This window comes from Rhinatrema bivittatum, chromosome 8 (assembly GCF_901001135.1).
Source record: "Rhinatrema bivittatum chromosome 8, aRhiBiv1.1, whole genome shotgun sequence".
NCBI lineage: Eukaryota > Metazoa > Chordata > Amphibia > Gymnophiona > Rhinatrematidae > Rhinatrema > Rhinatrema bivittatum.
Genome location: NC_042622.1, coordinates 111,538,317 through 111,562,921, shown reverse-complemented (window position 1 = coordinate 111,562,921; position 24,605 = coordinate 111,538,317). Strand labels below are relative to the sequence as shown.

The following is a 24,605-nucleotide window of genomic DNA, read 5'->3' as shown; positions in this document are numbered from 1 at the left end:
CTGCTTTGGACACACGTTTTGGATGCGCTAATCCTCTTATTGCATCAGGTGTTAGCTTAGAACGGCCAAAATGCATGTCCAAGCACTTGGTAACCTGTGCACTAGGCTCAGCGCATGATATTGCATCGGCTTGATAGGTTTCCACAGTAAGGGGAAACCTGTGTATTAAGAGGGGGCGGGACAGCTGCAGGGCCTGTCAGTCCACGAGAGCTCCCAGGTCCCCTGCTGAATTTGCTTAAAGGAGCTGCTGCAGCTGCAGGGCTTGGGCCATCTAAGGTGAGGGGAAGATCTGGGCAAGGGAATACAGTTCCCTCAATCCTCTGACATCTGGGGGGGAGGGGGTTAGCCCCCCTCCCACTGTTCATGGGTGCCCTCTTTTCAAATCCATTATGCCAGCACTTTGTTGTCAATGCAAATTTAAAATTCTGTCATTTATTTTTAAATCTAGGATCAGTATGGGCACATAATATCTATGCAATTTCTATGTTCCACCTAGATTAATTGCAATCCTTACAAGAGGCTCTGTTGATATCACCAATTAAGAATATAAATATGTGTATACACAGAAAATAGTGATTTCTTATTCTGGTCCAACTCTGTGGAATTCTTTGCCTAAAGAGCAACAGTAAAGCATGATTGTTTACTGCTTCCTTCTAACTAATTATAATATATACTCATATCAAAACTGATCACCATTATTTTTATAATTAGGGCTGGATTATTTATTCCTGTTAGATTAGGATTTGTATAGGATATGATTGGTTAATGTATTGTCATATATTGTGGGTTATGACTGAGGATATTTGATGATGTCCTTTTTGCCAAGGTGATGCGTTGTTAAAATAACTGACCAAATGTATCTAATTATCTTCTGCTTATTTTTATTTTAATGCATTTTATGTTACATGCTGTTTATTCTCACTGGATCTCTAGGGAGAGGTGAGTAGCACATGTAAACAATAAACAATTGCCAGATTGTTGAGCGGACACTGCAAAAAGACAAGAACGTGAAAAAAGTTCAGTTTGGCAAGTGTAGCCAAGGGAGTGTTGCTGCCCAGGCTTGCCGTTTTTCAACATCTGATCCCGCCTGCGATAGTGCGATTACATCTGAGCATGTACCAAAGTCCTCTCGCCACTACTTCATGATGGTTGATTTAGACTCTTTTTTGGAAGGCAGTCCGATTATCTCCCCCTTAATTGTATCTTTAATATTCCTGCTTTATGGGCTTATAAACTTCCATACCCAGTTTTACATCCAAGCTCTTTTTTTTCTTTCACTTTACCTTTCTCCCACATCTGTGATTGTATCAAACATGAATTAAAAAACAAGTTTCTGACCTAAACGTTTCCTCTATCATTTTTATGGGCTTCCTTGTTTTTTTAAGGGACCCAGAGTTTGTCAGGATCTGTACTTTGCATGATTATAAGAACATAAGAAGTTGCCATACTGGGTCAGATCAAGGGTCCATCAAGCCCAGCATTCTGTTTCCAACAGTGGCCAATCCAGGCTAAAAGTACCTGACAAGTACCCAAACATTAAATAGATCCTATGCTACTAAAGGCAGAAATAGCAGTGGCTATTCCCTAAGTCAGCTTTGTTGATAAGTTAATGGACTTCTCCTCCAAGAACTTATTGAAACCTTTTTTAAACCCAGCTACACTAACTGCACTAATCACATCCTCTGGCAACAAATTCCAGAGCTTAATTGTGCACTGAGTAAAAAATAATTTTCTCCGATTTGTTTTAAATGTGCTACTTGCCAGCTTCATGCAGTGACCCCCCCCCCCCCCCAGTCCTTCTGTTATCCAAAAGAGTAAATAACCGATTCACATTTACCCTATCCAGCTCTCTCACTATTTTATAACCTCTATCATATTTCCCCCTCCCCCCATCTCTAATTCAGCTCTAACCTCTTTAGCCTTTCCTCATAGGGGAACCATTCCATCCCTTTTATCATTTTGGTCACCCTTCTCTGTACCTTCTATATTTTTTTTTAGTTGTGGGGACTAAAACTGTACACAGTACTCAAGGAACGGTCTTACCATGCAGCGATACATTTTCCTTTTTATTCACCATTATGCTGCTTCAGGAGCCTCATTGAGGTTACCACCTCACCCCTAGGTCAACAGAACAGATTAATCCATTACTGGTTTTGCCCCATGGCCTGCGTGGAGCTGAGCCGAGTTGGGATTCCCCGCCCCCCCCAATATTTTTCGTCAAGAAAACTAGAATTGGAACTCTAAACAGGCAGATTAAAATAAAAGTAGACTGCATCAGCCTATTCGGTTGAATTATTCAGCCGGGCCCAAAATAATAACTCTGCGAATAACGAGACCTTTCTCCATGTTTGTGGTGGGCAGGTCTTTTTTTCCCCTACTTTCTTCGTGACACACTTCCGCTTCCGGTCGGGCTTACCGGAAGCGGTGGGAGCCGGGGAGGAGAGCGGAGCGGGAGACGCTGACGTCGGGCTGCCTGGCTCCACTGTGCCATCGTTGCTGCTGCCGTCTCCCGCGGGCGCCCTTCCTTCCTCCCTCGCTCGCCTCTTCTCCCCCCTTCCACCCGCCCCGGCATGGCCAAGAACACGTTGTCCTCGCGCTTCCGGAAGGTGGACATCGACGAGTACGACGAGAACAAGTTCGTGGACGAGCAGGAGGAGGCGGCGGAGCAGCAGGGACCCGACGAGGGCGAGGTGGACAGCCTGGTCAGGCAATATCCTTTCAGCCTGGGTGGTGGTGGTGGGCTCTGTGCCCGTTTGTGCATAGGCACGTGCGCCCGTATGCATGCATAGATGTGCACAGGCACGTGTGCATGGGTTCGCATGTAGTAGGAAGAAGGCACCTGGGTTCGTGCTTGCGAGAACGTGTGGTGTGGGGCAGGGCATGGGCAGGCGAAACGGAAGAAGCAATAGCCGTCGTACGGCAGCCCGTGAACCAGGGTCCGCTTGCAGACCTCCTCTGGCGCCCGCAGTGAAAGGGAGAAGAGTGTATATTTCCTGCAGGCGTGGAACCTGCCGGAGTCTTCCTCAAGATGGAGAGTGTGCCGGCTTAGTGGATAGACTGAATAAGTCCCTTGAGTTATCAGAGGCTTTGGGAGTTATTGGATAGAATGCATTTGGAGAGAAACGGCCTTCTGTTAAAATATTTTAGATTGGATAACTATATTTTTTTTGGGCGGGGGTAGTGAAAAGGTAATATTTTAACCATGATGAGATTTTTCCTCCCATAAATATCCATGTCTCAGTTGTTTTTAAAATCGTACACTAGGAGCTGTATTGTATCTATGCTTCCTCTCCCTGTTTTTATGTGGCTTTTTAGAGTCCTCATATTTTTATTGGGATCTTGTGGATGGACAAGGTGAATACAAATGTATAATACTAAATGCTTAATATTTCCTCTTGCATGGTTTAATCTGGATGGAAGTTGAGTCAGTGAGTTGACTTTATAGTAGAGAAATATTTGGAGTCAGAAAATGAAGGGGAGTGCTGGGTCAGTGGCAGTGTGCCATTTGGAAGGATCTGGGTTCGATTTCTGGGTGAAGTCGTCTGCTCCTTTAGCTGAGGAGGCAGCATTCACAGCCCTGGAGGGAGACGGCTCCAATCATCGTGCAATGTCAACATCTGGTGGCCGGATTTAGAGCCTGTGATTGCCTACTTTTAGAAGAAGCCCTGCTATGTGGCCCCGACCTAGGATCATAATTTCAATAGCTTGACTAAAGTTGGGAGGGGATATAAAATAGGGGGAATAGTCCCCTGGTAATTGCAAACAAAATGTTCATAGTGCCAAATCCCAGTTCTGGGTTTGATTTATGAAGAAGTACAGAAGAGTCTGAGGAAACTGCTATGCTCATAAAAATGAAGGGGAAAGCCTACATGGTTATTTAGACATTAAAAACAGTTTTTATGATGTAAGATCCATTGAAGCCAAGTGTATTACTTGGTAACAATATAATCGGTGTACGGGTAGCTGGAGGACAGGTAATAAGATTAGATTTTATTTGTGCTACTTGCCAGGTTCTTATGTCCTGGATTGGCCACTGTTGGAAACAGGATGCTGGGCTTGATGGACCCTTGGTCTGACCCAGTATGGCATGTTCTTATGTAACCAGACTAAAATAAAAAAAATTGGATTATTTCATAATGATTTACTCTTGTTAATGACTCAATGTTGTTACAGCAAACTGTTCTGTGTCTGTAAAGCTCTCAGGCTATTGTAACTTCATTTGCAATCAGCTTTATTGCCCTTCTCTTGATTGGCTGCCTAGAATTGTACAGCAACCTCTGAGTTTGCTTGTTCTGCTGCCATTTTATTTGTGCATCCTGTTTGCTTTTTTTCTAATTTAAATTGTTTGGTCATGTCTGTTTCATGCATTTAAGAAAAGAATACATATACATGTATTTTTCCTTAGCGTCATTTAGTATGCCAGTGAAAGAAAAAAAGTAAGAAGCATTAAGAAATGGGTAGAAGGGGCGGTCATGACATGCTGGTTAGCTAAAGTTTGTACTGTGATTCCTATAGCACTTGCTTCTTGTGTTAGCTTGTAGAATGTGGTGTGGTTTTTTTCCTTATTTTTAATTCAGCGCATTACATCATACATTATATGCCTACTGCTCTAAAAAAACCACATGAAAACTGGGTTGAGTAATCTGTCTGTCGTGCTCTGCAGTAATGGTATTAATTATAATTTGTACATTCTAAGTAGAAACTGAGTTTGAAAGGCCAGAATGGAAAATGTTGATGTGACTCTTTATATGCACTGCTTTTTTCATGTTCTATTAAAAAAAAAAAAAAAGTCTTTTGGGCCCCTGTTCCTTTCCTATTTAATTGTCTAATGAAAATTTGAATTTAATTAAAACTTATTCTGCTCTTATCATAGGCAACCATTTCAGGGTTCCTTCTGTGTGCCTCATCCTCCTTCCCCCCCCCCCCCCCCCCCTGTATGTGCTTTTGCCCATGCACCTCGCTTCCCCCTTCTCATCACCTCAATTGTATGTCCCCTGTGGCCATTCTCATCCTGATTCTTTTCCCTCTGTGTAACTGACATTCCTGGACAGGGTAAACAAATGACAGATAAGGCATCTCATTGACTTTTTGTCTGTTTAACATTGTAACCACAGGGCTATTTTAAAATAGATGTGTTTGGTGTATGTGATTTATATAGTCTTGTAAATCACTTTAAAGTCATCTTAATATTGTTTACCTTATAGTAAGGTAGGGTACACACATGGGACAAAATTACTAGGGTCTGCTTTGACTAATTCAAGGTTTATATGGCCTGAATTGAACTTTATATATAGCAGGGTTTAAAAGAGGTTTGGATAAGTTAGTGAAGGAAAAGTATATAAACAGTTATTGGCCAAGTAGACTAGGGAAAGCGGTGGCTGTCCCTGGGGTGAGCAACTGGAAATCTTTTTGGGATCGACCAGGTAATTGTGACCTGAATTAGTCACTGTTGGAGATAAGATGCTGGTTTTGATGGACCTTGTTCTGACCCAGCATGGCATATCTTATGTTCTTATACTGATGCATGTTCAAATATTTTTGTTTCAAGACAACTGTACAAATTTGATCCTATTTAATGTTTAGGAATATGAAATACAGGCTGATATTTATACTTGTTGCTTCTGGTCTTCTGGAAGTAAATGGATATATACAATATAGAGCTATGATTAAGAGCAGTGGAGGGCCTCATTGAATGCAATGTTTCTTTGGTCTGTTTCCCAAATCACTTTCAAGTAGGATAGTGTGGTGGAAAAATGAGTTTCTTTTAGCTAAATTGTAATAAGAGCTTAAAGTAAGGTGGAAAAACATTCTCTTAAATTGAAAGAAAGAGAGGCTGGGAAGTCTTTAGGAGAGAATACAAAGCAAATCTGTTTAGATGTTTTGAGAGAGGAGTAACTGCTTTGTCCTGTATGTTCTAAATATATTAAGAGGCTTCACCCTTGCAGTTCTTGATAATCAAACCACTTTTTTAAATTAAAATGTCCTTGGCCCATTACCTTGCACTGTACCATACATACGCATCCACATATATTGCTTTCTAAGGAAAAATGTGACTGACAGCACATCTTACTTTTATTATGTGGTATCTGAGTTTTATATTTGTAGATATTTTTATGTGATCTGTTAGGATATTATATGCTTTGCCGATAGGAAAAAAAATAACCTCCTAACTCACAGTGGAATGATCCAGTTGCCTTTCAGAGGTGTGTCAATAGATTAGGCAATTTAATTATCTGATCTCCACCCTGCAATTTTGTAATCTGTGCAAGAAATCTGTTTTGACTGTGCAAACACCATATTTTAATTACTTGGTTAGCAAAGCACTTTGCTATACATTTTAAGGTTATTTTCTTACAGGGAAACCTGCTTTCTAAAATGATCACCCCCAAATAACTTTAAATTCAATTTCATTTATATTTCTGCAACAGATGATAGGCTTGCACTTCATATGCTTTTAACTACTGCTGGAAAAAGTCTGTCCTCTTGGTTCCTAAAATATGATGCTTTGTGCTGCATAGAATTAAATTGGCCTGGAGGAAGATGCTGCAGCTGGGCTATATGAAGGAGGAGCTGTAGCACCGGTAGGTCCCCAACTGTGCCCAGTAGCGAAGTTGTAGCGGCTTTGATGGGGAGCGTAGGGGGTAGCCCCCTGCTGTTGCCACCAAACCACTGAGAAGGGGGAAAGGAATAGGCAAGAGGCTGGAAGGAGGAAGAGAAGACTGAATAAAAGGAAGAAAAGTCAAACAAACTCCAAAATAAAAAAATAAGGATGAATAGAAGGAAAAATAAAAAAAAAAGTGCAGGGAAGAAAAAGTACACAAAGGACAAATTTTTCCTTGGTTCCTAAAAATGTTGAAACCCTAACTGGGTTATTTATTTATTGTTTTTATTTCCATCCCTGCCGCATTACCTGTGATGGTTAGGATCCGTTCCTCTTTTTCTTTCCTATAGGGGAAACAGGCCGATTGAGTTGAAATCTCAGGGACGTCAGTGCATATTGTGATGTCATTGAACAGTTTGAAAGCTGCCTTGTCATTAGTTAGCAGTCGTATGCAAAGTTCAGTAACAATGTTTTACTAAAAGCTAATCAATTGTAATTTAATTTTTGCTTAAAAGGAATTGAAACAGTGGAAAAAAATATAAAATGCGGTTGGGAAAATATTGGTAACTTAATTTTGAAAAACATAAATGAACTCAGGTTTTAACTTTTTGTGTGAAAGATGTTGCAGCAAGTTATATTTAGAGGCAAGCAAAAATATAACTAGTCTCTTTTAGAGATGTGAATCGGAACTGAAATCCGAACCGATTCTGGTTCCGATTCACATCTCTAGTCTCTTTAAATCCTGCCCATAACTGGGGTGTCACTTGATGGGCAGGATTTGTAGTATGATTAGGCAAATCTTGAGAAATTATAGTAAAAATAAGTCTGAAGCACAAAATGTAGTCCTGCTTTATCTTAGGGAAATCAAAACTTCATCTCCATGCTTTCAGTGAGGTAAGCCCAGGACTGGATCGGCTTGTTTGGGCTCACCTGGGTAAGATGGCAACCCTAGTCCTAATATACTGTGTAACTAGGTCTGATGTAATTTATGATCGTTTCCCAAAAGACCCTTGCTGGCAAAAGTGTGTGGGGGTGGAGTGGGTTGGACTTTCACCCAAAAATCGTACTAATCTTTCCTACCTTTTCATTTATAGTATTCAGATAATTCTATAGTTTGAGGTATCCACTGATAGGTGCTGCAAGAAAAGCTTCTTATTGCATGAGAAAGTTAATGCTGTGTAGGTAAAGGAAGTTTTTTAAGGAGTGGAACTGTGAATGGTCTGACTGCCCCCAAACAGCTTTCTTAGACAGGTGCCATGGAGTGGTTGGTTCAGGTGTAGGTGTAATCTGGTTATGTGGGGATGCATGGAACACAGGCTGTGAAAAAGCTATTTTATGCCTTTCTTTTCATGTCTGTGTACCACCTTGTGGTTTTAATTTTAAGCAGGAGCTAGCCTTGCATGATTAAACTGACAATTTTCCATCTCCTCGTATGTGAATGATTATTTGAGAAGACAGAGAATTGGCATATTGTCACAGGAAATAGATTTTGCATCAAGACTGGTGCTTACTTGCAATGTCTCATTCTGCGCTGAGGAGCTGTGATGACCTTGGCACAGCTTAGGCAACAGCATCTCACCTTTTGCAACACACAAAATAATGCCAAACCAAGTTATCAACAGTAGCAAATCTTTTCCTTTTCACTATTTGAAGGAGCCAGGTGTAGGAGTAGTTACCGGTTCCTGCTATGGTATGTTCATCCTTTTTGTATATTCCTAGAATGGAAGCTTGGCCAACAGTGGGAACATCTGGTAAGAATGCAAATCTGATTGGCATGAACTAAACCTATTTGCTTTTTTGTGCATATTGGGGGAAAATAGCTAAAATACAATATTTCCTAGAGTGTAGACAGATGGACACATGATCAGTGGGTTATGTACCTCTGCCAGCAGATGGAGACTAAGCAAGCTGATGTCACAGTATATATACACTACTGCAGCGACATTGGCCCGCCAGTATTCTCAGTCTCCAGCAGATGGATGTGCATCTCCCTATGGGGATTGCTTCAGATTTTAGATGGAGAATTTAAAAAAAACACATCTGAGTGGTCCCTCAGATGTGTTCCTTGATCCAGTAGTTGGTTTTCTGCCGGCGTGGACTTAGCTGATTGTACAGCTTAGAGGCAAGGGTGCAGAGGAAGCAGATGCCCTCTCCCTCCACAGAAGTAGACCGTCTTTGAACTCAGCCAGGAAGGGCTGAGCTCAGGTAAGTTTTAAAAAAAAAAAAAAAAAGTCACATTGTAGAGGGGTTTTATAGGATTTCCTCCAGTCTCCATGCTCAGCATGCCGTTCTGATGTTGGTTCCTGCTCCCAATGGGGTTAAGGGAACTAGGCAGCCTGGCGGGATGAGCAGCCCAGGTGGGCTAGGCCCTGCTGTTTTCCTGTGTGCTGCATGTTAGGCTGTGGTGGCATTTTTGTGCGCTTCTGTGTATGTTCGACTGCCCCCTACAGGAATGTTGGTGTGTGCAGTGCGTCTAGCTTTGTGTATGAATTGTGTGCTCTGTTTTGGGTGCACTTCCTGTGCGCACATTTCTTAAGCATATCTGTGGTGTGCCCACATTTTGGTGCACTGTTTGGTTTTTTGTGGCGCTTACTCTTGGTGCACCTAATTTTTGTGTGCTTGAAATTTTTCAGCGCGAGCCACCTGGATGCATATTCTCAGTCGACTGATGAACTTAATGGTGCCGGTGCACAAGAAACCTAAGCACTGGGTTCCCTGTCATATATTTGGGCATCTCAGCCTGGAGTGCCCTTTTAACATGTGTCAGCACTGCTTAGAAGCTCAGGGAGAATTGTCTTTCTCTGATTTTGCTAAGCCTGGTTCTTCCCAGCCTGATGATGGTCTGGCTAAGGATTTGACTGGAGATACGCTGGACCTTGGAATTCCCTTGACTGGTTCCTCCGCAGGAGTTGGCAGCTAAGTGGGACCCGCTCCAGTACCTTCTGGTTTTGGCCTGGATTCTTATGCCTTTTCTTGGGTAGAGTTTTGTTTTTCAAGAATTGCAATCCTTTCTTAAGGTGCAGTCCTCAGCTTCAACCAATCCTGTCAGGTCTGATCCTCAGCTGGTGGACCTTCCGTCATCCAGTTCTATGTTTAAGTGCCGAAGCTTGCCTCTTTTAGCTGCGGGTATTCCCGACTGGAAACCAGATTGCACTAATGATGAGGCAGTTCTTAATTCCCTGGTAGGTGAGGAAATTTCTCCGGGACTGGAACCATATTAGACTATGTTGTGGTTCTTTTCATAGAGATGAACTGCAGGCCTTGATTTCCCAGATCTTGAAGATGCTGGGAGTAGTTGGCGCAGATTCCATGTCTGAGACAAAGAAGAATCCCATTTTGGTTTATTTGCATAAAGCCTCTTGTTGTTTTCCTGTTATGGAAGCCATTCAAGAATTGATTGAGCTTTAATGGGACGCTCTGGAGGCAAATTTCAAAGGGGTCAGAGATTGGAATGCCTGTACCCTCTGGTTCCAGCGGAGAGTGTTTTGTATTTTTCTGAAAGTGGATGTGCTGGTCTATGCCGTCTCTAAGTGGACAACTATTCCCATGGAGGGAAGAGTGGCCTTGAAGGATGTGCATAATAGGAGAATTGAGGCCATTCTTAAGCAAACATTTGAAGCAGTGGCAGCGACATCACAGATAGCTTCCTGTTGTGCCCTAGTGGCTCGTTCTTGTCTGCTTCTCTCTCAGGAGGTTGATTTTGGGGTGAACACCAGAGCAATTATGGAACCTGCCGCTGCCTTTTTAGCAGATGCAGGCTGCGATTTTGTCAGTGCTTTGGTAATTGCAGCCAGACGTCAATTATGGCTGCATAATTGGTCGGCTGACGCAACCTCAAAAGCTAATTTTATGAAGTTGCTCTTTAAAGGTTCCCTCTTGTTCAGGAGTGAGTTGGAGAAATTGGCCAGTAAGTGGGGTGAATCCCCAGTTCCTCGGTTGCCAGAGGAAAAGAAGCAGTTGCAGTGCCCCTTTGGTATGAGGGATTGTCTTAGGGCTTCCAAGCGGTTTCGTCCTAGAAAGGGGTGACCTTTCAGATGACGTGGCCTTTTGGCAGGTCTTAGTCCTTTCATCCCAGACAACCCAAGAGAGGCATGAGCTCAGGTGGAGGATCCTCCTGAGCCTCTCAATGAAAGTTGGCCGACCCACCCCCGGAGACGAGAGGGGAACTTTTCTCTCTCTTTTATCAGAGGTGGGCCAAAATCGCATCGGATCAGTGGGTCCTGGAGGTGATACGAGAAGGATATGCATTGGAATTTTGTAGTGTTACTCAAGACATGTTCATGGTGTCTTCTTGCCACTCCCCACAGAAGAAGCAGGCAATGGAATCTACCCTGTCAAGGCTCCTCAGTCTGAGGGCTTTGGTTCCAGTGACTACGTCTCAGGAAAGTATGGGGAGATATTTCATTTATTTTGTTGTGCCTAAGAAAGGGGCTCCTTTTGTCCCATCCTGGATCTCAAAGGAATCAGCCTTCGTTTGTGACTCTTCTTCACATGGAAAACTTGTGCTCGGTGATAATTGCCATGCAATCAGGGAATATCTGGCCTACCTGGATCTGTCCGAGGCTTACCTCCATATTCCTATCCAGTTGGAACACACAATTTTCTGCGTTTTGCGGTGCTGCGACGCCATTATCGATTTCGGGTGATGCCTTTTGGTCTATCCACCGCTCCCAAAACTTTTTCCTAGGTTGTGGTGGTGGCAGCAGAATTGAGAGGATGGGTTCCTACTACACCTGTATTTGGACAATTGGTGAATTTGAGCCAAGTCTCTGAAAGAGAGCTGCCTGGTGACCTGAGAGGTGATCTCCTTGTTGCAGGAGCTTGGTTGAATAGTGAACCTAACCAAGAGCAGTCTTCAGCCTTCTCATTCGTTGGAGTACCTGTGTGTTCGATTTGACACAAGGCATGGCAAAGTTTTCATGCCAGAAGCTTGGATTCAGAAGTTGATGTTGCAGGTGCGTCTTTTGGTGAACATAATACACCAGACAGCGTGGTCCTATCTTCAGGTACTCTGATAGTGGAAACCCTTGAAGTGGTGCCATGGGCAAGAGCGCATATGCGTCCTCTTGAGCATTCCCTCCTGCCTCGTTGGAAACCCACAGTTGCAGGACTATTCGGTTCGGCTCCACTTGCTGATGGACATCTGCTCTCACCTGCAGTGGTGGTTGCAGGAGGTTCTTCTGAGAGAGGAAGTTTCCCTGACGTTGCCAAACTGCTTGATACTCACGACAGATGCGAGTCTCCAGGGTTGGGGAGCTCACTGTCAGGAACTAACGGTGCAAGGGCTCTGGAACACAGAAGCCTCCCTTGGAATATCAATCACCTGGAAGCCCGGGCGGTCCTGTTGGTGTGCTTGCAGTTCAGCGACAGACTGCAGGGTCAAGCTGAATAATCTTGGACAACGCAACAGTGGCTTACATCAATCAGCAGGGAGGAACCAAGAGCTAGAAAATGTCCTGGAAATAGACCAACTTATGGAATGGGCAGAAGGGCATCTCCTAGGTGTTCTCAGTTTCTCACATTGCAGGAAAAAGTCTGCTCTTACATTGTCTTATCAACCGGGAGAGTCTGGACCCAGTAGAATGGATGCTGTCAGATGAGGCATTTCAGCTGATACTGGATCGCTGGGGTTTTCTGTTCCTAGACCTGTTGGCGACTTCTTGACTGCGAAGGTTCCTTGCTGCTTCAGTCGCAGGAAAGATTCGAAGTCCTTGGGTATCAATGCTCTCGTACAAGTCTGGCTGGAAGACAAACTACTGTATGCCTTTTCCCCATGGCCCCTATTGGGCAGAATAGTTCGCAGGATTGAAGATCACGGGGGGTGGGGGAGTTGCTCCTAGTGGCACGAGATTGGCCCAGAAGACCATGATATGCGGATCTGCGAAAACTTGTGGTAGAGACTCCTCTTCGTCTTCTGTACAAGAATCTGTTGCAGCAGTGGCCTGTCCTTCACGAAGATCCAACTCAATTTTGTCTTACAAAATGGCCCTTGAAAGGGCTCGCTTGTTGAAGTGTGGTTATTCTTCGGTGGTGATTGCCACCTTGCTACATGCTCGGAAGGTTTCCACTTAACCTATGTATGGGTTTGGTGAGTGTTTGAAGCTTGGTGTGAGGATCAAAGTGTTCTTCCTTGTTCAGTGAATATCATACTCATTTTGGTTAAATAAGGCGTTGGCCCTTAATTCCTTGAAGGTACAGGTTGTGGCTCTTGCCTGTTTCAGTGGCCAGGTCAATGGTGACTCCTTATCGTCTCATCCTAATGTAGCTTGTTTCTTGAAGGAAGTGAATCATCTTCGTCCTCCCTTGCGTTTACTGGTTCCCTCGTGGAGTCTTAACCTGGTGTTGGATTTCTTGGCAGATGCTATATTTTGATGGCTACGTAGCTTTTACTTGCAGCTATTGACCTTGAAAACAGTGCTTCTGGTGGCAATATGTTCTGTGCGCCAAGTTTCCAAGCTGCAGGCCTTGTCTTGCCTAGAACCGTACCTTCAGGTGACTCCAGGAGCAATACAACTGCATACTGTTCGCTCTTTTTTGCCTAAAGTGTTCTCTGATTTTCATTTGAATCAGTCCTTTTGCTTGCCATCATTGGATAAGGGAATAAGTGTGGAAGAGTATTGTCTGTTGCATCCCTTGGATGTCAAGAGACATGTCATGAAATATGTAGAGGTTTCTATACCTTTTCGAAAGATGGATTGCCTGTTTGCCCTTCATGGTGGAAGGAAGCAGGGTGAACCAGCTTTGCGGTCTACAATAGCTCGCTGGATTAAGAAGGTAGACTCTGTTGCATATGTGGAGGCTGAAAAGCCATTGCCTACTTAGGTTAGGGCTCATTTCACTAGGGCTCAGGCAGTGTCATGGGTGGAGGTTAGATTGTCGTCTCTCGTTGACATTTGCTGAGCTGCGATGTGGTCCTCCTTACTCGCTTTTTCCAGGTATTGTCTGGATGTGCAGGCCTGGGAGGACACAGCCTATGCACATGTGGTATTGATTGGCTCGTGGGCAGCCTCCCACCCTAGTCGGGAGTAGCTTGGGTACATCCCACTGGTCCTGAGTTCATCTGTCTACATGCTAGGAAAATAGAAATTGGTACTTATCTGATAATTTTGTTTTCCTTAGTGTAGACAGATGGACTCATCTTCCCACCCTTATCTTGCAAGGCTGCCGCATGGTTGGTTTAATGGCGGTCCTGTGGGACTATGTGTTCCAGGAATTTACTGGAAAGTGTTCATATAGTCCCTAGATTGGTATACATACATTCATTACCTAAGTTCAGTCTTTCCTGTTGGTTGAGTACAGTAATGGTTGACTGTTTTTAATCAAGTTTTTTGCTAGTCTGTTCACAGTTGCTTTTGAAGAGAATACTGGCAGGCTGATATTTATAAGAACATAAGAAATTGCCATACTGGATTAGACCAAGGGTCCATCAAGCTGAGCATTCTGTTTCCAAAAGTGGTCAATCTAGGCAAGTACCCAAACACTTAAGATGCCATGTTACTGAAGCCAGTAATAGCAGTGGCTATTCTCTAAGTCAACTTGATTAATACTTAATTGATTTCTCCTCCAAGAACTTATCCAAACCTTTTTTAAACCCAGCTACACTAACTGCACTAACCATATCCTCTGGCAACAAATTCCAGAGCTTAATTGTGCATTGAGTGAAATAATTTTCTCTTATTAGTTTTAAATGTGCTACTTGCTAACTTCATGGTGTGCCCCCTAGTCCTTCTAGAATCTGAAAAAATAAATAACGGATTCACACATACACGTTCTAAACCTCTCATGATTTTTAAAGACCTCTATCATATCCCCCCCTCAGCCGTCTCTTCTCCAAACTGAACAGCCCTAACCTCTTTAGCCTTTCCTCATAGGGTAGCGGTTTCATCCCCTATATCATTTTGGTCACCTTTCTCTGTACCTTCTCTATCATAATTGTCGTTGCAGTAGTGTATATACCAGTGATGGCCAACCTTTTGAGCTCAGTGTGTCAAAATTCATAAAAAAACCGAGCATAACTCGGGTGGTGTGTCACTTCTAGAAAAATCCATAATTTTGTGATATTTGTAGCTCTAATCAATAACAAAGTTATAATTTTAATATATATACTGTATTTATTAATAAAGCAAAAACAAATAATTCTTTACCTTACCTGCTTAGTGACTTTTTTGTTGCTGAATTTCATTGGCTAAATCTTCAATTGAAGGTTGGTATTTCGTACTCTTCAAGTCCAAGCAAGCGTTACAAACTTCATCTGTCAGTTGATTTTTTATTGGCTCCCATTCATGTTCACAACACTCCCTCCCCATCTCCCAGGCATGCACACATTCATTCTCACACACTCAGACCCCCAGGCAGGCTCCCATGCATTCACACACATACACCCCCAGGCAGACTCCCATTCATTCACATGCACACACTAAAGGCAGACCCCCCTCGCTTTCTTTTGCCAGCAACCTCGGAACCTCTCTCATTCCTCTGCTGCCACTGTCACTGCTGCCGCGTGGCTATTGGGGAAGTGCTGATTGCTGCTACTGACACTGAAGCCCATTCTGCTGCCTCCTCTGGGCAGGCCCCGTGGGCTTCCACTTCCTCCTTGCTGATCTCGTACATTGTGAGATCCGTAGAGAAAGTGCTACTCTTGCACATTCCCAAAGATTACATATGCCAATCACTAAAAAGTAAATTTTTTTTTTGCCTTTGCTGTCTGATCTTAGTTTTCTAATTGGTTGGTCACAGGCTTTTTTTTCACCTTCCCTTTCTTATTTTTTTGCCAATTCCTTTTATATTGTCTTTTTTCTGTTTCTTTTTTCTCCATCTTCTTCCCTCAAACACAGTCAGGTTCTCATTCTCACATGCATTTCTCTTTCTCACACACACAGGCTCTCACTGGCACATGCTCTCTCTCATACAATCATTCATACACACAGGCTCTCACTGGCACATGCTCTCTCTCATACAATCATTCATACACACAGGCTCTCACTGGCACATGCTCTCTCTCATACAATCATTCATACACACAGGCTCTCACTGGCACATGCTCGCTCGCTCTCTCTCTCTCTCTCACACACACACACACAGGCTCTCACATGCTGTCTCTGCAAACATTCAGGTCCTCTCTCTCAACTCACCTCATACACGCACTCTACGGGCCCTCAGCCTCTCTCTCACCTCTGGGCCTCCTCTTCGCGGGTTGCCGCAGGTTGGGCTCTGCAGCGGCCCTGATCTTCTTGGGCCGCGGCAGCCCTGCTACCAGGCCTCTTCCTCTTCTTGGGCTGCTGCGACTTGGGATTCGCAGCGACCCGCAGCGGCTCCTCTTCTGCACGCGCTGATTCTCTTCCTCCTTCCTGCCCACGCAGCTCCAGCAACGTTTACTTCCGGGGCCGCACAGGCAGGAAGGAGGAGCATCAGCGCGTTTGAACGCGATCTTTGTCTTGAGCCTCATCGCTGCGACGCATGAGCCTCCCTGCGCCGGGGGCATTGGTGGAGGGTAGGGGGAAACTAAAAAACACATTTTAAAGGGTCGGTGCAGCTGAAAAAGAAAAGGCTCGGCGCAGCCGATAAAATAAATAAATAAATAAATAAATTCCTGATAGTCCTTGAAATGCTGCGCGTGTCAGCCAAAACGACTCGGCGTGTCACCTCTGACACGCGTGTCATAAGTTAGCCATCACTGGTATATACTGTGACATCAGCTTGCTCCATCTCCATCTGCTGGCAGAGGTGCATAACCCACTGGCCCTGAGTCTATTTGTCTACCCTGAGGAAAACAAAATTATCAGATAAGTAGTAATTTCTTCTTATTTGACTTGAATGGCTGCACATTTTGGGCTAACTCACTACCTGTTATCCTCTTGCATACTGCAGGTTCTAGTTGAAGGCTTGTGTGCTTCTGCCTTTGATAAACAGTGGACAAAGTGACAAAAAACAAACATTTTAACAGTATGCTAATTAACTGTTATAAAAGCTAAAAGTTCCAGGTCAAGGTACTACATTTATATTGGATGGAGAGAAATGTGGTTTGCCTGCTGCAGGAAAGCAAGTTAAAGCAGAACATGCCTTTGTTTAATATTTTTAATTTCAACTATTACAAATGCTATTTGGGACATGTCTCAGCAAGGTCAGGCAGCTGATGAATGAGTTCCTTGGTGATTTATATCTTAGGGAGCAGTTGCCCCAGCTTGGCACTGCTTTTATGTAGTAGTAACACCTCCCCTATGTTAAGGCAGAGTTGTTTTTTTTTATTGCAGTTGAATTTTCCTTGATGTACTTGATCAACAAGCTATGGCAGTTCCTTTTGCTTTCTAGTCCAGGAGTGATATCTTAGATCTCCAAGCAATGACGGGACATTAAAATCACACGTTGTAAAATGACTCTATGCCATATGAGAGACAGAGCCACATCACCTGGTGCGATGTAGACTTTTTTTTCCTCTTGTGAAATGGCTTAAAAGTACTGAGCCATATTTCAGTTTGATCCCTTGACTGATGAGCTAACATTGATACTCATTAGTTTGTAAACTATCACTGGGTCCAAAATGCTGATTTTTGCTAGAACTTTAATTTGCATCTCATTGCAAAAGCCATTGTGTGAAAAGATGATCTTTGTCTTGGAATTTCTACTTTGTATGTATCAATATTGTAACAACTTTGGGGGTGATAATTAGCAGGAAACAGAATACTTTGAAGTGTCTTTTTATACTGCATCATGTTGCTTTGTAAGTGATAGGATACCTTTTGATTATGCATGTGTGCCTGTAAATCACCTTTTTTACATGTTACTATTATGTGAAAATGGCCATCTGTTTTTCCATCTTGGAACGTTGTTGGACTACAGCAAACAGATTGTTCAGTGATGCTATAAATGCATGGGGAGCCTTCTGCTTTATTCTTCATTGAGTAGCATGTAGAAGGATTGGTTACCACTAAACTGAATAGATAATCACTAGGAGGCCTAGGCATATCTGATGCTCTTTTTTTTCACTTGGTATGTTGTCATAATGGCAGTTGAAGGGAAATATCCCATTTTCAGAGCGTTCATTGCAGTCAAGAGTAATGGCAGAAGAAACCTTCGGACATGTTTCCCTGAGAGTTTAGGAAACAAAAATAAATCTTTGGTTGTTACTGATAAAATGACGCCTATCACTTCCCCCCTCTCCAACATCTTTTAAGCTGAGACCCCCAACGATGCGTGAGGACAGCGATGTAACATTGTCTTGCTTGTCTGTGCTTTTTGAGACACAAGCAGTCATTTTAGAATCTTGCCCTAGGTCAGGCCTTTCCCTTTTGAAATGTATTGACTGGTTTTGAAATTTTAATGTACAATAACTGAAGTGCATTTTGTTGCATACGTAAGCAGTACAGTTGCTGCCAGGTGTACTTTGTCATGTTTAAATATTTTTACCTGTGGGTGGCACAAGATGGCCAAAGACTTGGTTAAGAATATTTGAATGGTTGCTGCCGTAAAGAGTAAACCCTAAATGGCTAATATTTATTTGTTGGATTTAGCTTATGCTAAGGAACAGAGTATTGTCTTCCCCGTTATTCCTGTCCTTAACTCGGATATGTCTCAGCTGCCAGCCATAGAGCATGACTACCCATAAGATCTTTCTCCTCCTCCTGTGCTTTCTATCATCTTGGGGAGATGAGCATAAGATTCCCTACTTAGTTCATAATGGGTACCCCTCCTGTCCAAAGTCTTAACCACAAGGCTTTCATAATCTAAATAGCCTCCAGTTCTAGCATGTCCAAATAGCTGGCCACTTGGGTCTCCTGCATAATCTGTCAGACAGACCTGGCTTCGTGTGTGTGTGTGTGTGTGTTTTTTCCCTAAGATTTCTGCTTATTACCTTTCAGCTAGCAGCACTTACCTCATTAAAAAAAAAAACCCAAACAAAAAACGTTCATTTCTCTGCCCTCTCCACCCTTCCACATACATGCAAACAGTTGTTATGGTGTTGCAACAGGAATAACTGGGTGGAAACCTAGAACATCCCAGGATCCCTGGTTGGATTGCTAAACAACTGTACTGGGCTATTGTTCTTTTTGCTGAGTTTGATACATACGAGTGAATCATATTTACAGATTTCTGTGTATGACTAATGTCTTTCTATGGAGTCAATATAATAGTTGTATATAGGTGTGCTCTGGCTCAGACATTGTATCTAATTGTAGCCTTGTTGCACCTTGTGTCCAAATCACTACAAGTTAGTTGTTAGAACTTTGTGTAGGTACACAAATAGTTCAAATAGTTGTTTTTTTTAAGTAAACATTTCTGTATGTGAAAATGTCCTTGTGTATGACCCTCCTGCAGTACTACTTTTTCTTAACTATTTTGGTTTTATTTTTGGGTCCCTTTGTTTACTGTTAGATTTGTGTTTTGCATTTGCAAAATAAGATATGAACTCATTTAAGGTAAAAAAAAAAATAAAAATCCAAGTTCTTCTGATGTCACTTTTTGACTGACATTCTCGTTAGATTATGGCACAGATGTGTAGCCAACTGTCAGTGAAGGTGGTGGTGAGCGACTCCAATGACTTGCTGAATCCTGAGGCAATTGTGCAACAAACGTGAATGGAGGAGTGGCCTAGGGGTTAGAGTGGGGGGGGGGGGGGGGGAGGGCTTAGAACTGTGGAAGCCAGGGTTGAAATCCCTTTGCTCTCACCGATGCCTCTTGTGACCTTGGGCAATTACTTCACTCTCCATTGCCTCTGGTACACCCTTAGATGGTAAGACCTCTGGGACTACTTCTACTTCAATAGCGCTATTTGATATATGCTGCACTGTCCAAAAATACATATGAGACAGTTCCTTCTCAGCAGAGCTTACGATCTAATCAAGACAAACATACAGAACAAAAGAGACTTTGGGAATTTCATTTATTAAAATAGTTTTTTGTTTTTTTTTTGAGTCTGTTAAGCGGGACACTTGAGGATTACAATTTAAAAGCCTGAAAAAGGTGGATTTTTAGACAGGATTTAAATAAGGTAAGGGAGAGCACGATGACCAGCTCAGGAAGTCTCTTGCAAGCATATGGTACAGTCAGGTGGAAAGCATGGAATTGGGAATGATTGAGGAGAAAGGGCATAGGTGGGAGTGACTTGCTTGATGAGTAGAGTGCATGAGGGGAGGTAGTAAGGAGCTGTTTTTGTAGATGAGTAAGAAAAGCTTGAACTATGCAGGAACAGATAGGGAACCAATGTAGTGCCTTGAGAAGAGGGGGGTTATATGGGTGGAGTAACTGGTGAAAAATAAGTCAAGCAGCTGAATTTTGTATAGATTATAGTGGAGAGATGGCTCACTGGGATCCTGTGAAGAGCAGGTTGCTAAGAGGAGATGAGCGAGTGGGTAACCATTCTGGTAGTGTGTTCAGAAAGGAAGAAACAGATTTTGGTGATAGAGAAACCACATTTTAGCAGTGCTTTGGACGTGTAGAGAAGGAGAGTGAGGAGTCAAAGATGACTCCTTATGGGCTGAGGGGACCAGGAAGATTACAATGTTATCCACAGAAATAGCGAGAGGGGGGAAGTGGGCTTGGGAAGGAAAGAGGGTGCTCTCTCTTGGCCATGTTGATTTTTTTTTTTTATTTATGTATTTTTATTGATTTTACAGAAAATCCAAAAGTATACAAACATTTTACGATTTTAAATAGTATACATTATCAAGCAATGTTACTCTATGGCAACAAACTAGATCAGTATCGTAACTTTAGACGATAAGCATAGAGGGAAGTGGTTTTGAATCTTCTTTCTTTTCCTCCCCTGCTCCCACCCCCTCTCTCCTCTCTCTCTTCATTACTTCTTTCCCTCCCTCCCTCTGTTTACAAATAGAATTCCGTGTACATAATGCAATGCAAATTGATAAAGCATAATATTAGAATGAAACAAAATCACAATTAGCTTACTTGACCACTAATATATGGTATAACATTTGAAGTGTTGGAGTATTGTAATATAATGTAATATATTGTGATTTCGTCCTAGGGGTTTTGAGATTAATATTAAGTATGACATACTATATAATACCAGCGTAGAAAGAGTAGCATTTTTGCTATAAGTATATTGGCACTTTATAGCGCAAACATTATGTAGAATTGTGAAGTGTGAAATGTTCTCCGTGATTCCCTGCCGGGTCTGGTCGGTAGATGTGTTGAACTAATTCGGCTGGTTGACTGTGAAGATAGGCAGACCAAAGTTCCATTGTGAGCTTTCGTTTTTGGGTACTTGACGTTCTGGCTGACATGTGCTCAAACGTAGCTAATTGTAGGTGTTTCCTGTTCCAATGGGTAAAGCTCGGAGGTTCCGTAGATATCCAAGAGCTCACAATTATGTGTTTGGCCGCTAGGCCAGCTTTGGGGGTTGGATATGCTGGCGTTAACAGCAGTAGAAACCAAACAGCCATAACATGGGATCTAATGGCAGAATACAAGCACATAACTGGAAACACTGTCTATTAATATCCAGCCAAAATTGCTTGATCTTAATGCAGTCCCAAAAACAGTATAAGTAGTCTCCATCCTCCGTGCCACACTTCAGGCAAAGGGGAGATGCCGCAATCCCCACTTTAAATGCAACATTATTAGTGCAGTACAATTGCCAAATAAATTTGAATTGCAATTCTTTCAGATTAGCATTTTCTGTAATTTTACCACTTTTCAAAAAATATAATTTGACCTTTGTTGGTGTTGAGGAAATGGCTGGATTTTTAGACCATTTACTTAAAATATCTTCATAAGCCGTAATATTTAAATGAGAATGCAACATATTGGAAAACACAGAACAAGAATATTTCAAAGTGGGCCAAGAACAAAACAATGCTTCCAAGAATAATCGATTGCGGGAAGAGAGCATATTGAGGTGTGCTTGAGAGAGATAATGTCGTACCTGGAGATACGCATAGAAATCATCTCTTGGAATTTGAAATTGATCTTGTAATTCTTGGAAGCTATACATTGTATTAGATGTTTATGGAAAGAGTTGGGTTACTCGTACCAAGCCTTTGTGGGCCCAATTATGAAAGACTGATTGTCCTCTCCCCGGTGAACATTGGGGATTATCACAAAGGTCTAATAAGGAGGTCAAACTTTGTGAAATTCCCAGTTTATTACAGAGATAAGACCCTGCCTGCTAGAGTGGAGGATTAGGTAGCCTTTACAAACCTGTGGAATTTGGCGGAACTTGAGTTGTAAAAGAGTCGAAAGAGAGTAATTACATAACCAGCTTCTGATGTATGTGGTAGGAGAAAAATAATCAGTACCTAATATCCATCTGATGTCCCTCATTATACAGATTAAATTATAATCCTGAAAGTTTGGGCAAGCCAAGCCTCCATTTATTGGCTGTAGGTGAAGGTATCATAAAGTGAGTCGTGACTTTTTTCCCCTAGCCATAAAAAAGTCATAGAATTTTGTTTATGGAGCATAGATCACATCCCCGCAACCAAATTGGAAGCATCTGAAAGAGGTATAACCATTTAGGGAGCTGTACCATCTTAAATAGGTGTATCCTCCTGGATATGGAGAGGGGCAATGACAACCAATTTGTGACTCGTTTTTCCATTTTCTGAAGCAAAGGGTTTACATTGATATTATAAATAGAAGCAATAGAGCTGGGTATGTATACTCCCAAATATTTTATGTGCTTGTTAGCCCATTTAAGGGGGAAATCCGAACCCCATGCCTTATTCAATGTTCCATAGATTTCCAGGGCTTCAGATTTTTCTGTATTGATCTTTAGTCCGGAAAATGCTCCGAACCATTTCTGATAGGCCAAAACGTTCGGTAATGACAGTTGAGGATTAGTTAAATAAATCAGAATGTCATCTGCAAAGGCAGCCACTTTATACGTGGGGCCAGTATGTGCGAGACAAGTGATCGAGGTATCATCAAAGATAATGCGTAATAAAGGGTCCACAGCCATAATGTATAGTAAAGGGGATAGAGGGCAAACTTGACTTACACCTCGTTGAGGAGTGAAGGCTTGGGACGCATGACCGTTCATCAGTATATGAGAGGAAGGCTCGTGATAAAGCAGAGAAATATATGTAAGGAGATTACCTTGCAAGCCATACCTCTCCAGCACTGAGAACATGTAATCCCATGAAACTCGGTCGAATGCTTTCTCCGAATCAAAGCTCACTGCCATTGATGGTATTTTGTGCATTTGACAATAAGCAATGGCCATGACAAGCTTAGCAATATTCGAACTAGCAGACCGCCCCTTAACAAAACCTTCCTGATGTGGGGAAATCAAAGAAGGGAGTATGGCACTAAGTCTTTTTGCTAAAATACTGGCTAGTAATTTAAGGTCACAGTTTAATAAGGAAATTGGTCTATAAGATGCGGGTTGTGAGGTCCTTTCCTGGTTTGGGAAGGATGGTGATATAAGCCTGGTTGAACTTTGGTGGAAACTCTCGTGTGTCTAGTGCACCTTGTTAAAAAGATCTTAACGCTTCAGTGACTTTGTCTCCTAGTATTTTGTAATAGTCATATGTGAATCCATCGGGTCCCAAGGCTTTACCGGATTTACTCATTTTTATGACTGCAAGAACTTCAGCCTCTAAAATGGAGGAATTTAGAAATTCCCTTTGTAAAGGAGAGATTTGAGGGATATCCTCCTTTTCAAAAAAGGAGGCTTCTTCCTCTCTCCCCCCTGTTCTATCCTCTGTACAGACTTTCATAAAAGTTTTTTAATATCTCACAAATTTCATTCCCTATAACTGCCCATGTCCCTTGTGGAGTCCTCAATTTTTCTATATATGTTTTACTTTGTCAGTTTCACCAACTTTGCTAGTAATTTCCCCGATTTGTTTCCATATCTAAAATAGGTATGTTCTTTGAATTGGAAGGCTTTTAAGGATTTTTGATGTAGATAGGATTGTAAGGAACTTAAGACTGCATAATATTGAGCAAAATTAGTAGGGGTTGGAGACTTGATCATGTCATCTTTGGCTTGTTTTAATTCAGCATCTAGGAATATGATCTTTGCATGCAGAAGTTTGTTTCTAAGCCTCACATAAGAAATGATCTCTCCCCTCAGGACCACTTTTCCAGTTTCCCGGAACAGACTGGGATCGCTTCTGTGTTGCCCATTAAGTACCTGATACTGGTCCCATTTATCCTGAAAATATTGTTGAAATGGGATGTCATTTTTTAGATAAGCAGGGAATCGCCACCAGGAGTGTGGAGGTAATCTATCCTCTAAATGAAAATCTACCCAGATCCAAGGCATGGTCTGAAACCCCCATTAGTCCAATTTCTGTCGAGGAAATTAAGTGAAAAAGCAATGTAGAGCCCAGAATGTAGTAAATCCTGGATAAAGTACCATGGGCCTCAGAAACATGGGTATAATCATGTGCCTCACTATTTAGGATTCTCCAAAAGTCTAAAAGATGCAAATCCTGACATTTGACCAATGCTCATTTTTTGTAATTTCTGGGCGATTGTCACTGGTGGTGCTGAACGATCCAGTAAAGGATCATGGACACTGTTGAAATCCCCTGCCAAGAATATCCCCCCTTTCCCATGTGTTACCAGCAGATTCTTGTTTTGTATAAAACCTAGGATCCAATATATTTGGTCCATAAATATTACCTATAGTGACCTCCTTGCCATTTAGTTTGCCTATAATAATGAGATATCTGCCCTCTGGGTCAATCAGTTCCGATATCAAGTGAAAGGAAACACTTCTGTGTAGCAGAATAGCCACTCCCGCTTTCTTCCCAACAGCAGGCGAGAAAAAAGTTGCCCCTACCCAGTCTTTCTGCTGTTTTTTACTTTCAATAGAAGTGAGATGGGTTTCCTGTAAGCAGGCAATTTGAACTTTGGATCTTTTGAGAAATGCAAGCACTTTTGTATGCTTTATTGGGCTGCCCAGACCATTAACATTCAGACTAGCTAATCTCAGAGTGCTTTAAGTAATACCAGGGTGCTGAAATTGTTGTTTCAATATGTCTAGGAATATAGGACTGCATGCTCCCCAGCCTAAGCCTGCAGGACTTTGACTCAA

At 42.4% G+C, this 24,605-nt stretch overlaps 1 protein-coding gene across 1 annotated transcript in view; it reads left to right on the top strand.

The window, feature by feature from the left end:
• Window positions 1-2,371: 2,371 nt before the first annotated feature.
• The window catches only part of ARPC5L (actin related protein 2/3 complex subunit 5 like), an 82,890-nt gene continuing 60,656 nt past the window's right edge, over window positions 2,372-24,605 (top strand). Inside the window, exon 1 of the mRNA XM_029611619.1 lies at window positions 2,372-2,710. Coding sequence (XP_029467479.1) covers window positions 2,571-2,710 — 140 coding nt within the window. The 5' untranslated portion in view covers window positions 2,372-2,570. The remainder of the gene's footprint in view (window positions 2,711-24,605) is intronic.